The 15,983-nt window shown below is 43.2% G+C and overlaps 1 protein-coding gene across 1 annotated transcript in view; it reads left to right on the top strand.

Moving 5' to 3' along the window:
* The window catches only part of LRP6 (LDL receptor related protein 6), a 2,645,333-nt gene that overhangs the window by 735,888 nt on the left and 1,893,462 nt on the right, over positions 1 to 15,983 (top strand). Inside the window, exon 8 of the mRNA XM_044088131.1 lies at positions 879 to 1,095. Within this exon, the coding sequence (XP_043944066.1) occupies positions 879 to 1,095 (217 nt within the window). The remainder of the gene's footprint in view (positions 1 to 878; positions 1,096 to 15,983) is intronic.

Genomic DNA, 15,983 nt, shown 5'->3' with positions numbered 1-15,983 from the left:
TTTCTGTAAGGTGATAAATGCATTTAAAAGAGTTACAGTAAAATACTGCACATTGTTCTGGACCATGGAATAGATTTTTGGTATAGATATTGACCAAGGAAACCACAGAGACATTTTGGTTAAGGAGCAGATGGAGAAGACTATTCTTTTAAGTGCACTTAAAGGGCAGACAAGATAAATAGTTCCTACTTTCAAGACTGATTAATGTATTTAATGGGCGTTTTCAGACTGCAAGGCATAAATAGCCAGAGGACTTAATTGCAATGAGCACAGTTAATCAGAATAGTGATAAGAGGTATTGACTAATTACTGTGACTGGAACAAAGTCGAGGTTAATTTCAGGCAGTACTTTGTCCAAGAATTTAGCCTCTTTAAGATCAGGGATGTTAGCATGATGGATGGCTGCTGCTCTGGTGAGAGGTTGTTTTGCAAGCAAAAGCTGAGCAAGCTGGGAGCATTTTCCGTAGTAACTATTGGGACGGGGGGGGTGGCACTATATAAAGGGTTTTAGGCAAATTCAACTTATAGCCTAGACAACAAGAAGTAGGACTACAGTTGCATTAAAGAGGACATGTAACCTGCTAATGTGGATATGCGGGTATCTACTGTTGCTAGCTCCAGCAGCTGGGCAGATTACATTCAGCACTAGTGTTTTGCACACGCAAGTTTATTTTCTTATGTCGATTGATCTTGTTAGTCTGATATGCACAACGTTTACATATTTTAATGACTCTGGTTTTATAAAGTGCTTTTATGAATCATTTTCCATATTTCAGACTGCTTCAGGTGAGTTGAGTAAGCTCTCGTGATATTATTCAACTTTGGTGTATTTTTAGTTCCATTTTTCTTTTTCACATAGTGATATTTTCTCTGAATAGGTCATAAATGCAGATGGCTCAGGCAGAAGGGTATTGGTGGAAGATAAGCTGCCTCATATCTTTGGATTCACACTGCTAGGTGATTACATTTATTGGACAGATTGGCAACGACGCAGTATTGAAAGAGTTAATAAAACAACTGCAGAACGTGAAATTATTATTGACCAGCTGCCAGACCTGATGGGACTCAAAGCCACTAATGTACATAAAGTCATTGGTGAGTGTAGACTTGATTGTTTAGTCAATCCTTATTTCTTTCATTGTCTTGTTTAACCTTTCTCTTTCAGGTTTGTAGTTGTCTGTCAGGATTCTGACAAAGACAGGGTTGATTCTCCTGTAGATTCCCAAGGCCGTAACTCTTGATGCTGAAAAAACTTGTTTCTGTCCACCTCCTTTGAAGGAGTTTTCTATCATACTATTTCCAGGTGAAGGAGTTATTTTTGTAGGAACAGAGGATATTTCTCCTGAACAAAATATGTTAAAAGTGGATATACCTCATTCAACACCCATCCCTCCTATTTTGCCAACCTTGAAGGATGAGTTTAATGCTGTCTATAATAATTCTCTCAACCTTCAGTTCCCAAAAAGGCAGATAAAATGTATAAAGTACCTTAAACTAACTTTTTTTCTTATCTTAGATCCAGCTGCAATATCTATCACTTTGTCAACTGAAAACAGACTGTTAATGTCTATACTATAATAACACCACTTGCATAGCTAAGTTAAGGCGGTTACTTATCTTTGTATGGTTGCTTCATTCTTGGTAATGTCAGGATACACTTTAAGACTAGAGCTTTTCCTGTCTTATGCACATGCATAGAAAAGATGCATCTCTTTTTGTCTGCACCTCCCCCCAAAAGAACAGTGATTCACCCCACATGGCAATTGCAAGGTTGTATTAGTTCTTGGTATAAATGGTTATCAGGAATCATGATTGAGTATATGCCTGAGTATATTTGAGCTAGCTACAAAAAGAGCTAGAGCAGATTGGAAACCTTGATTCAGAGACATACAAGGTCTTTTTATGACCAGTTTAGTGGGTACAGTTTCCTTTGCTACACTAACTTGGGGCCTGGCCACTAATTTAGTAATGCTAGTCAGTTTGTAGTTTGACAGTTAAACAATTAGAACATTGCTCACATTGGCAACTCCAAAATTGTAAGAACTTCAAGGACATACTTAGTTGTAGCTTCCACTCCACTGACTAGGCTTACAAGCAAGTCATCTGGCAAGATAGTAGAAAAAAGGTAGCACATGAATATGAGCATTAACACAAATTAAGCATGGAGAGTTATGTCTAGCAGAGCAAATTAAGCATCAGGAGTAACATCATTATGGCTTGACAATAATGAAACCCCAGCAGAAATATGGAAGAGGTAGAGAGGTTCAGCAAGGAAAGTGAAAGTTCTCTGGCTAGCAGGACAAATCAACAACAAACTGGGCAGCAAGGCAGCATTATAGCTCAGCAACAGTAACTTGAGCACTCTGAAATACAAGTGTTTTTGTGTGATTAGGGGAAAGATAATTTTAGGTAACAGAACAAATTCAGTGACAATGGCAGTTCAGCAGTAAAATGCAGACTAGTAACCTACATAAAGTGAGTGTCCACATAATTTTCTATAGGAGGTTATGGCTTAAAAGTCATGGTATTAGTACAGTAACAAAAAATCTTAATATCATGTAATGTGGAATTCTCTTGAAGGCAGATACCCTCATGTATTAAAGTTTACAATTGTTGCCATGACACTACTCATAGCACAGCTCAGGTCCCACATATTTTAAAGGTTGTTTTTAGTTATATTTTCTGTCTTATGGTTTGATGATGTGCCAGGAAGCACAGTGCCCAATAGCCCAGCAGAGGGAAGTGCTGAGCTGTGCTACCAGTCTCTCTATAGTAGAAGGGTTTCCACTGAAGCTGGAATCAGCCAGCTAACTGACCTGGGAATGGCCCATAGCTGAAACAGACAAGTGAAGACAACTAATCTTTCTTCTCTCCCAGGATTGAAGAGCAACCAGTGGATGTTCATCGTGTTACCCTGCTGCAGTCATCACACTTGGGTTATCCTGCCGTCAGGCAGTCCCGCAGTCTGCCTGAGTTCCAAAGTCTTAGTCCGGCGTTGGTTGCTGTCGCTTCTTCCCTGACGTCAGTGTGCCAGGGGTATATAAGAGGCTTCCAACGCCATTTTCTTCAGTCTTTCTTGCCGCGCAGTGCCTGAAGCAGAAGCAGTTCGCAAGTGCCAGTCGGCCGACACCTGAGATTTTCGATTCGAATTTCAGTCCAAAGTCTTCAATAAAGCTAAGTACCCCGTTGGGGGAACCTTTTCTTGCCTCAGTCCGATGTCAGAAAAAATTAATAATTGCATTTCTTGTGGGAAGCAAATACCTCATAAGGACTTTCATTCCTATTGTATTCCTTGCCTAGGCCCAGACCACGACGTCACAGGTTGTCAGTTTTATGCTAGGTTTAATAAACGAACTATCAAACGCAGTTTTGACTTTGCACGACATTACTTTGGTAGGAAATTTAATTATATCAAGCCGGAGCAGCCGACGACAAGCATGCATAAAAAATGCAAGGAATAAGGACAGGCAGCCTAGGAACAAGCCAGACTCAGAGGCCTCTGCTGGGCATGTCGCAGGTTCTCCGGTTTTCAGTGAGGCACCTACGCAGCCCCTGACGACTGCAGAACTGGAACCCCAGACAGCTGCGAATTCTCAGTCCGGAGTCTACTAGGCCGACGCAGCCATCTTCATTAGGCCCTTCTGACACCGGAGCAGAAGTCGACCCCGGTGCAGTGGAAACACCTTCGGTTGCAGAACGTGTCTTCACACCGCCTACACTCATCATTAAATCTTATGCTAAGCTTAAAACTCCTTTAAAACCAAAGAAGACTGTACATCAGTCTTGAGTTCAAGGCCCCATGCCTAAGAAACAGATGCTTAAGATGGCTGAAGATTTTATTACTCTAATCAGGGGTTCCCATCCCTCTCCTGATAAAAGACCAAGACAAGAGGAGGATTATGCTTCCTCTGACCAGGTTTCAATTTCCTCAGATTCTTCTGAGGAACAGGATTACACTTTTCCACCTTATGAAGACTCTGATGCTGAAGAGACTATTCCCTCAGCATCTCCCCCTGAAGACTATTCCTTTGGGGAAACTTTACATACCATGAGGGAACATTTCCACTGGGAAGGCCAGGACTACTTTGATTCTAAGAAAAGGCTCCGAGAGTTCCTTTTACTACCTCAGCACAGACCTCTTGCTATCCCTCCAGTTTTAGATATTGTGGATGATGTTTACTTGGAGTCTAGTCTAAATCCAGACTCTGTACCTCCTGATCCAGCCAAACCAGACAGATACTACAGAGTACCTGACTCACACAGATTCCTTTATAAAAGCCCTGTGGCTGATCCAGAAACAATTTCCCAGGGTCCTAAGGGAGCTAAAGCTTCTATGGCTAAAAATCCTGTGCCCTCTGAAAGGGATTTCAGAGCCCTAGATAGATGGGGGAAAGAAAATATACACCTCAGCAACTCTGACTATGAGAGCATTAAATTGTCAGTTTCGCATGCTGAAATATCAGCAATTCCTAATGTCTCAATTAAAACAAAAAATGAGCACACATACTGAACAGTCTGAATTCAAGGAAATGCAGGATCTGTTACATGCAGCTGAACAGGTGGGCAAACATACTTTACAATGTGGATTTAATTCATTGGAAGCTTCCTGTAGAGCAGTTGTTACTGGCTCTGTCATATGTAGACATGCTTGGTTAAAAGAACAAACCCTTCCTGATCATGTTGAAGCAAAATTATTGGATGCACCTTTACAGCAGGATGTATTATTTGGTGTCAAAGCAGAAGAGGTTTTAAAGAAAATGGAGGATAAGGCAAAGTCTATGCAGGCGGTCAAGGATTTTTTGCAGGTGCAACCCCCTCGTTTCAGCAGAAATTGGCCAATGAAAAACTGGTCCTTTCCAGCGTCTGACAGATCACAGAGAGGCAAATACAGATGCCCAAGGGGCAGAGGTCAGTCACAAGGACCTTACAAACCTCACCAATGGGGTACTGCTACCCAGAAAGGAGGAGAAGACAGGCCCCAGGCTAGCAGAAGACAAACACAATGACTCAACCCTCAAACTACCAAGCAAATATCTCCTGGCAGCTCCCTTGGGAGGAAAATTAGCATTTGTTGCAGACAACTGGCACATAGGTTCATAGGTTCATACTAGGCTATCTGCCCTAGGGCATTTATAAGTCTAGCCAGAGTGTGTGTGGCTTTCACCACCCCTTAGGATGAGAATACTATACCCATTAGTTTGCTGTGCCTCTGTCCAGCAGTGATACAGAGATGATTCCCGGGGTAAACCTACGATCTCCCATCCACTCGTCAAGATTTCTCTTGAACAGAGTCAGTGAGGGGCTCTGCCTCACATGGACTGGGATTCTGTTCCATAGTGTAGGGAGTCTCTGGGTGATGAATCTGTCCCTCCAGCACGTCCTATTTATATCCGTGTTGAGGTTTAAGTCTCTTGCTCTCGTGGCTCTGGTGGATTTGGATTTTTGAGGTGGAGCATGTCCATTAATTCGGGTTGGACATGGCCTTGTATGTCAGGCACAGATCACCTCTGAGCAGGCGGTATGCGACTGAATAGAGCTGGAGCTCTATTCAGTCGGGCATCATATGACATATGTTTGAGCCTTTATCCTTTTGGTGAGGAACTTTTGGGGTCTTTCCAACTGCTGCAGGTGTCGGGTAAGGTACATTCGAATGGGGCGTTGTACTCAATCATTGGTCTGATAAGTGAAGAGTACAGGGGTACAATGACCTCTCCTGATCTGGATGTGAATCCCTTCATGATCAGGTGGGCAATGTAGAAGGTCTTCCTAACCACTTTGGCAATGTGAGTGTCAAAAGAGAGGTTACTGTCAACTTGGGTCCCCAGGTCCCTGATAACTTCTTCCATGTTTAATGGATTACCACCTATGTGGTAATTAGGGGTTACCTTGTTTTTCCCAAAGGGTATGACTATACATTGTTTGGCATTTAGCTTAAGGCCATGGCTCTGGCACCAGTTATCCATTTCTATGAGACCTTTCTGGAGGATGTCTGTGTCTGATGGAGTGTCAATTATGGTGCCCAGTTTGCAGTCATCTGCAAATTTTGTCAGCCACAATCCCCTATGTTTGCCTGCACTTCAGAAAAATAAATGCCGAACAAGAGGGGCCCAGGACTGAGCCCTGTGGGACACCGCTCGTGACCGGCTTAGAGTCTGACATGACACCAGCAACTCTAACCCTGTGTGTTCTGTCCTTGAGCCAGTTTGCAACCCATCTTGTGACATATGGGTTTACATCTAAGCTGGTGAGCTTTTCTATGATGCCCGAGTGGGGTATTGTGTCGAATGCTTTTGCTAGGTCAAGGTAGGCTGTGTGAACTGCCTTACCCTCATCAATGGCCTTAGTGACTGTTTGAAAAAGTCGACCAAGTTCAAGAGGCAGGATCTGCCCTTGACAAAGCCAAATTGGGTAGGATCCAGTGTCTGTAGGTCCCCAATGTCTTTATTTATGAGTTCCATTATGATCCTCTCCATAGCTTTGCAGACAAGGCTCGTCAAGCTTATGGGCGGTAATTTCCAGGGTCCGTAGAAGCACCGCCTTTGTGGAGTGGGACCACAGTTGCCGTATGCCATTCTTTGGAGTGCGTATCCTGTAGTAAGGCTAAGATTAAACAGCAGCCTTATGTGTGGGTTTAGTTCCTCATTGAGTTTGTAGCACACAGCCGGGGACACCGTCCGGTCCCATTGATGCTGTGTTTTTGCTTTAGAGAGCAGCTCTCACCTGGGCATCTGAGATGTTTGGGAGGCTAGACTCTGGTGGGATAGATATTTCTCCTTTTGGGGGAGGGAGGAGAAATTTGCACTGAACCTGTCTGCCAGTATGTTGGCAATGTCTGTGGGTTCAGTGATTTTTTATCATTTTGGACTAATTCTGAGCATATCTGGGAGTTTCCACCCAGGTTTCTAACATAGCTAAAGAAGGCTTTATGATTATCTTTTGTGTCATTAGCGATTTTTCTCTCAAAGTTGGCCTTGGATGATTTTATGAGTGATCGTAGTTTTTTGCTAGTATTGATCAGAGATGCCTTCCCATTTAGGGATTTTGCTCTGTCATGTAGTAGCTTTCTCCTCTTGTTGTAGAGCTTGTTTATGGCTGGAGTCCACCAGACCGGGCCTGCCTTTGGTGGGAAAGGTCTTGATTTTATTAGGGATTGCTTGATCCATACATTCCTGGAGGTGCTCGTAGAAGGCATTTGTAAGGGTTTCAGCAGCGTGGGTTGTGGTTTCCACTGGCTCGTGGGCCTTGAAGGATACCACTCCAGTCTTAAGAATTGTGAAGTTTGCTTTTGAGAAGTTCTTCACTGTGGTCTTTTTTGCTGGGGGTGGGGGCGGGATGTGGATCTCCAGTGAGATTAATTTATGGTCTGATCTCACCAATGAGGATATACTTCGGTGTGGAGCATTTTGTCCCCATGTTTGTGATGATCAGGTCTAGTATATTTTCTCCTCTTGTGGGAATGGTGACTAGTTGTTCCATAGCATTTGAGTTTATGAACTCAAGGAACCTTTGGGCTAGGGTGTTGGGGCTTGAGTAATGTTCCCAGTCTATGTTTGGGTAGTTGAAGTCACCCAATATGATGGTGTTTGGAGAGACATTTATACTCTCCAGTGTCTTCAGGAAGGCTGTGTGGGTTTCCTGAGTTTGAGAAGGTGGTCTGTAGCATGTTACAAACTGTAGGGCAGTTTTACCTATAGTTAATTGCACCTGGATGGTCTCCGATGCTTGATGCGTTGCCACTAACCTGGAGGTGTGGGTATCCTTTATGAATATGGATACTCCCCTCCTTTTGTAGTTTGGTCCGGATTTTGGGGCGGAGCATGATATGAGGTATAACCTGATAGTGCTGGGGTGCTCTCAGGAGCCTTGAACCAGGTTTCAGTCACAGCACAAACATCGATGTTCTCCATACTGAGGAGGGCTTGAGGCGTGCATCTTGAGGTTTAGACTTCTGGCATTGAGCAGTATTACCCTTAGTTTTTCCTCCATTTTTGTTTTCTAGGCGGTAGGTTTATCATTTGAGCCTTGCCTAAAAAGGCACTATGGGGGTGGCAAGAGCCTTTGCCAATATCCGGAAGCCCAGGGTGACAGGTGCAAGCCATCCCTTGAAGCAGCGTGGCTTGTCAAGCATGTCATCCCAGGCAGACAGACATTGGATCCCCTTAGAATGACACCAGTAATTAAGCCAATTATTAAAGCTGATCATTTTGTCTCTGTATTTTGGCATCATTCTTGGTGAGGGTAGGATACTGCTCAGGGTCAGGGTCATACCGCCTGGGCTACATAATCTGAGAGCTCCTCTATGTCTCTTTTCATGTAGTCCAGGGAGGTACGTCTCAGGTCGTTCACACCGGCATGGACAATAACTGAGTCATACTTGTACTTGCTGTGGAGTGACCTGAGTGCTTGTGTTATGTGGCGGATTCTAGCGCCTGACAGGCAGCTAACTGTGATCTTTTCCTTGTTCAGTCTGGTGAGTGGGACGTCAGTGTGTCTGACTATGGAGTCACCTATAACAAGTGTGTCTGGCATTGTGTTTGGCCTTAAGGGCTGTGACTGTTTAGCACACTGACTTTGAGAACTGTCATCACAAAAGACAAATGGGTCCTAAACATTGTCTCTCAAGGATACAGATTCCACTTTCATACCTTACCAAGGATAAAAGGAATGCCAAACCTGCCACCAAATCAATGGGCAGAGGCACAAAACCAAATTACAGCTCTCATGGACATGAGAGCCATTCAACAGGTACCTACACAGGAGCAAGGACAAGGATTTTACTCAAAACTCTCTCTAGTCCCAAGAAAAGGACAAAACATGGAGACCCATTCTGGATCTTTCAGTTCTGAACACCTATCTGCAGGTACTAAAATTCAAGATGCTAACACTACAGCAGCTTCTTCCCATAATGGGCAAGAATGATTGGCTAGTAATGTTGGACCTCAAGGAGGCATACCTGCATGTCCCCATCAGACAAAATTGCAGAAGATACCTCCGCTTCATTGCAAGTTCAACGCATTATCAATTCTCTGCACTGCCCTTTGGCTTATCTGCTGTGCCCAGGGTCTTCACAAAATGCCTGGCACCAGTAATTGCATACTGCAGACAGAGGAATTCAAATATACCCATACCTGGACGACTGCATTATTCAAGCAGAAAGCAAGGACATTCTTTTAAAGCATCTGGCATTTGTGAAACACCTTCTAAGTTGCCTAGGGTACACAGTAAACGAAAATAAATCAAAACTAGTGCCCTCTCAAAACATAATATTCCTGGGTGTCAGCTTGAATACAATGGCCCAGATGGCTTATCTCATGCCAGACAAGCAACAACAGCTGATTCAATATTTCAAAATAATGGCAACAAAGACCCAACTCCCTGCAAGAAAAATTCTGCAGGCCTTGGGATTCATGGCATCTTGCATACTACTAATACCATTTGCAAAACATGGTACCTGAAAAGCGTATGGACGCAGCACAGCCACAGCTTGGAAACAATACCACTCATTCCCTGCCTTCAACAGGAGTTTCTATGGTGGGCACAGGCATGTCACCTCAACAAGGGTCAGCCTTTCACCTTACCCACAGCCAGGCAAACTATGACAACAGATGCATCGGACTATGCCTGGGGAGCACACATGACAGGACAGTGCATTCAGGGCAAATGGACTACAGATCAGAGGCATCTGCATATCAATCAAAAAGAAATGCTAGCAGTACAGAATGCCCTAACAGCTTTCAAGGACCTCTTGCACCCAGGACAACTAATAAGATGGACAATGCCACAGTAATGTGGTACATAAACAAGCAAGGGGGTACACATTCCTACCCTCTATGCAGGCAAGCAATGACCTTGTGGAACACTGCACTGTCTTACCAGGTTCAATTACAAGCACAATTCCTGCCAGGAAAGAAAAACACATTGGCAGACGACCTAAGCAGAAACCTCATGAATCCCCACAAGTGGAAACTAGATCCACAAGTATTTGCAATGATAGCTCAAAAATGGGGATGCCCAGACATAGATCTGTTTGCAAGCCCCCAAAACTACCAACTTCAAAAATTTTGCACAAGGACATTCCATCCACAAGCTTGGAAAGTGGACGCCCTCTCATTCAGTTGGAAAACATTTAACAGTGTATGCCTTTCCTCCACTGCCTCTTCTAGCAAAGGTACTGCTAAAAGTCAGATTAGAGAGGCCACAAATGATACTCATTGCACCAGACTGGCCACGCCAGCATTGGTATCCAATTCTAAGGAACATGGCCCACGGACCACCATGGATTTTACCACAAATTCCTCACCTGCTCATCCAGCAATCAGATTCTACACAGCCAGCTCAAGACTTTAAACCTGGCTGCATGGCAAATTACCTAAACAACCAGCCAACACCTCTATCCAAAGCTGTTATGGATGTCATTCTGGAGGCCAGGCGGTCCAGCACCAGGAAAACCTATTCAGACAAATGGAGAAGATTTTGCGCCTGGAACCAGGCTAAAGGCCATAATCCCCTTGATCCAAACATTCCTCCGATTCTACAATATTTAACTGAGATGTTGCAAGAAGGCCTTTCCTTTTCATCTGTTAAGATCCACGCCTCAGCAGTTTCAGCTCATTACAACATGGATCCTCCTTTATTCTCACATCCACTCCTAAGACAGTACCTCAGAGGGGCTAAGAAAATAAGACCGCCAAGGAGAGCACCAACACCTACTTGGGATCTCAACTTTGTTCTGGAAAAGCTTACACTGCCGCCCTTTGAACCAGCTTTTTCAGCTGATTTAAAATTTCTTTCATGGAAAACTGCCGTGCTACTAGCAATAACCTCAGCTAGAAGAGTCTCAGAGCTACAGGCACTAATGGCAGTGGAGCCTTTCCTCATTTTTCATCAAGACAGAGTCTCTCTACGAACTAACCCTTCCTTTATGCCAAAGGTGGTATCCAGTGTGGCCCTAAACCAAACCATTCATTTGCCCACCTTTTTCCCACATCCCCAGAACAAAGGAGAAAGACTCCTGCACTCTTTGGACATTCACAGGCAATTACGTTACTACTTGGATAAAACTAAGGCTTTCAGAAATCTGACCAGCTCTTTGTAACCTATGCTACAGGATCACAAGGAAAAGCCATCTCAAAACAGACCATTTCTAAATGGATAAGGCATTGCATACATTTCTGCTACACGGATACCTGCTAACATTAGGTCCCACTCCACCAGGGCTACAGCTACATCAGCAGCCTTTCTCAGAGGAGTGCCAACCAAGAATATTCTGGAAGCTGAAACTTGGAGTTCAGTGCACACCTTCACCAAACACGATCACTTATCTCTATATTCTAAGACTAGAGCTGGTTTTGCCACTGCAGTTTTGCAGGGCCTACTAGCTTCTTCTAACCCTGTTTAACTCCACCTCCCATCCTTAGCTTTGGGATTCAACCCAAGTGTGATGACTGCAGCAGGGTAACACGATGAACATAGTACAGTTTTGTACCTACCATAAATGTAGATGTTGGAGTGTTCACCCTGCTGCAGTCCAGGTTACCCTCCCTCCATCCCCTCTGAACTAGCTGAACTTAGCTATACCACTCTATCCTATACAACCTCTGTGGTGTATTTGCTTGTGCCTAAAGGTTTTGTTTTATTTTTATCTAGCTATATATATATATATATATATATATATATATATATATATATATATATATATATATATATATATGTACCTGACATCTGGGGCAAGAAAAACTGAAGAAAATGGCGTTGGATGCCTCTTATATACCCCTGGCGCACAGACGTCAGGGAAGAAGCGACAGCAACCGACGCCGGACCAAGACTTTGGAACTCAGGCTGACAGCTGGACCGCCTGACGGCAGGATAACCCAAGTGTGATGACTGCAGCAGGGTGAACACTCGAACATCTACATTTATGGTAGGTACAAAACTGTACTTTCTGCATGCACCCGTTCCAGGCAACTAAATTTATACCAACAAATACAAGACTCACTAGAGGGATAGTTTCCTAACTCAGTGTATTCCCTGCTTACCACTACAGGTTAAATAAAGTGCTACTTTGTCTGCTTTGAAGGCTAGTCTTGATTGACTGGGTAGACACAAATTAATATACAACTCTGCTTGATTTATAGGTGGGCAGTATTAAGTAGTCAAAGGGTGACAAGAACTTTTAAGTGCATCTTCTTTAAGGTGCATATGGCTAGCCCTTTTGTGGTCCTCGTCATTGCCTGAGTAGTATTGTTACTTTGGTCTTCACTGTTGCAGCACAGATCCAAGTAAGCATGTCCTGATAGTCACATTAGGAATGCCCTTCTATTCACATGTTGCATTAGTCTGTACATATAGGTGAGTGCCAAAGTTCAGTGTGAGAAAGAGGGAGGTGAGCTAGTAGAATTCTCCAGGAATCCATGGAGGATGGCCCTGGTAAATTCAGCTCTGGACCTAGAAATGTGGTCTAACTTGTAATGTTTGGTGACTGTATACACAGAAGACCAAGTGGCTGCTTCATGTATAGTGGAGGATTCCAAACCCCCTTAGAAGGCCCCAGAGGGAGGCCATTGCCTTGGTAGAGTGCACTTTGACAGTACCTTGCAGGGATTTCCCATGGTGTTTGTAGCAAAGGTAATAGCTTTGGAAATCCATGTAGAAATTGTTTGCTTAGATACTACCTTCCCAAGGGCCCTGAGGTGGAAGAAGACAAACAGTTGATCAGCCTGTCTGATTGACCGGGTTTTGTGCAGGTAGAATCTGAGTTGTATGTGCATGTCCAGGGAATGGAGTACTCTCTCAAGGTCTCCCTGTGGATTAGGGAAGAAGGTGGGTAGAAGAGAAGGACATCTATGGTTATGGTAAGATTTTATACAACTTTTCTTTCTCCAAGGTTTGACAATGTTAGTGGTTGCCTATAGGATTCCTTTCTCTTGTCTTGTCTGCTGATGCACTAGGTAATGCAGCATCCAGCAGCCTGGAAAATAGAGCACTGAGCTGTAAAACTGGCCTCTCTAGCAGGTCGTCTTGCATTAAAACAGGAATCTGTGACCCAGTGGACTTGCTAAAGAGTGAACTACAACAAAAATGGACAGGACAAGATGGCTAATGCTTTTTCTTTCTTCAGAGCAACAGCAACACAGTCCCAACTGAGATCAAAGTAGGTATTTTCTGGTAGTCATTTCAGGTCTCTGTATGGTCCGAGATTTAAACGGGGTTCATTGTAGTTCTCTTTGTCTCATTTGTTGGTGTTAGTAGTAGAGTACACAGCAGAACAGAGCACCAAACTGTGCTACTGGTTTCTTTTGTGTGTGTGTGTGTGTGTGTGTGTGTGTGTGTGTGTGTGTGTGTGTGTGTGTGTGTGTGTGTGTGTGTGTGTGTGTGTGTGTGTGTGTGTGTGTGTGTGTGTGTGGATTTGGGTATGAGTATGTATGTATATGTATGTGTTGTGTGTACACACACACATATTTATTTATATATATATATATATATATATATATATATATATAGATATATATATAGATATATAGATATATATATAGATTATATATATATATATATATATATAGATATATAGATATATATATAGATTATATATATATATATTTAGGGCTGTACCGAATATTCGCTTCGTATTTGCTGTAGTTCCGAATAGCAGGTCGAATAGTTTATTCGTATTAGGTCTGCACGTCACTATTCAGCTGAATATGAATAGTGGTCTTCTCTGTATATACAGTCCTGTATGTGAGTAAGTTCACTGGCGCTACCAGGCTGTAGCGGCAGCATGGTCCATGTCAACTGGTAAGCCATCCTTAACGTAGTTGTACCAGTAAGATTTTACCTACCTTAACATGGAATCAATGGGATGCTGTTTAAAACAAAAGCTGTGGTGGAATATATTGAAGGCAGGTGGCTGCCATCATGTTAGATTTTTTATGCCTGTGCATGCTAGGCCATGGTTGCCCCAGTGAGCTTACTGGCATACAGGACTGTGTGTATACGGAGATATCAGCGTATTATTGACACTGTGTTACCTTGTAGCCTATTTTTGTATGATCGTATTATAGCTGTAACTTAAGTGAAGATTACATTTGGTTAGTTCACTGATGGATAAGCGAAGTCCAATTTTCAATTATTTCAAGATAAGTGATGAAATGAAAGCAATGTGCCAGTTGTGCAAAGCAATAATCTCTCACGGAGGTAGATCAGCAAACTCATTTACAACATCTCCACTAAATAATTACTTGTCCTATATGCATCCTGAGGAATACAAAGAAGTCATTAACAGGAAGAAAGCAGCAACAGCAAGTGGGACGTCTGACACTCAGCAGACTGGTAATGTTCAGCAAACACTGAGCAACATGATTGGCAAGAAAAACAGACAGTCCATTCATAGTCCTGAGGCGAACAAAATTCATCGTGCCATCGCAAAAATGATTCCCATTGACATCCATCCATGCTCATTTGTTGATGACAGAGGCTTTAACAAATTGATTGGTGTACTTGAGCCTAGACATGTGCTACCAACCTGCAAATAATTAACTGAAAAAAATCATACCGGAGATGTACAGCACAGTGAGAGGCTATGCCCAGACTGCTATCAGTGAAGTCCGCTTTCTCGGTCTAACCGCAGACACATGGACGGCACAGACAACAGAATCTTTCATGAGCTTAACTGCACATTGGATTGATACATTTGCACGCAGATCTGCCGTCCTTCATTGTCATAAATTTGATGGATACGTACACTGGGTCTCAACTAGCTGAGTTACTTGACATGAATCGCTGGAATATTGACAAAGAACGCGTCCACTTGGTCTTGCGTGATGGAGGTGCCAACATGGTCAAAGCGTTAAGGGATGCAAATTTTCACAGTGTCCGGTTTGCCCACACTCTGCAGCTGGGTGTGAAAGATGCAATTCTGACAGCCATCTGTTGCTGACTTGATAACACTGTCACAGAAGATTGTGGGACATTTTCGACACTCTTCAAGCACTACCTTGCGCCTTCACTCCATCCAAGAAGTCGATGTACCAAAACATCAGCTTCCTCAGGACGTTGTCACCAGGTGGAATTGAATGCATCAGATGTTCGATCGGTTGTTGAAGCAAAAGAGAGCTGTGTTTGTGTACGTTGCTGAAAGTGATGACAAATCCAGCAAGGCGCTGTCCCTGACGACAAACCAGTGGGCTTGAGCTGCAAGAATTGTTGCAATTCTTCAGCCGTGTGAACTAACGCATGAAATAAGCTGCAACAATTCCTGTCTTTCAATGATCCTATCAGCTGTTCATGCTGTCTTGTTGCATCTGCAGAAAGACGTAGCTGATAACTGAATCAGAGAGAGACCGCGAACTGATAACATTTTTAAGGAGATTTTCCGACTTATGAAAATGGCATTTACACAGTTTTGGCCTGCTTCGATCCACACTTCAAGCTGCATTTCTTGACACCTGTGCAGCAAGTAAAAGCCAAAACAGACATGGTCACTGCAACGTTACTGTGACAGCCAACGTTTAATCAGCCTTGTGAAGTTGTTTATGAAGTGACTGAAAAGAATGAGCAGCCACCAACAAAAAAGGCAGACAGCAGCAAGAGACTTTTGGTCATCTTGGGATAAGTTGCAGCCTGTTCAAGCACTGAAGAGCGATAGTTCTATCTCCATAGAAACAGAACCGAAGAACTTTCTGAGAGACACACCCACTGAATTGGTGGAAAATGAACATGTCCAGATTTCCAACATTGTGTCATACGGCTAAGCGCTATCTTTCTGCACCACCTACAAGCCTGCCAGGTGAACGTCTTTTTAGTACGGCTGGTGATACCTTCAGTGAAACAGGAAACTCTTTCTTAATGCTGACAACATGGAACGATTGGTGTTTTTGAAACATAATGCAATATTCATTAGAGTTAAATGTACACGTTTGACAGCGTTTGGTAACGTCAGTAAAAAGCTTTGACAGCTACTTGGTAATATCGATAAAAACCTTGCTATT

Source organism: Protopterus annectens, chromosome 11.part0 (genome assembly GCF_019279795.1).
Source record: "Protopterus annectens isolate FY-2018-M chromosome 11.part0, PAN1.0, whole genome shotgun sequence".
In the NCBI taxonomy this organism is placed as follows: domain Eukaryota; kingdom Metazoa; phylum Chordata; order Ceratodontiformes; family Protopteridae; genus Protopterus; species Protopterus annectens.
Note: the sequence above shows the minus strand (reverse complement) of the source record. Positions and strands in the feature narration are given on the sequence as shown.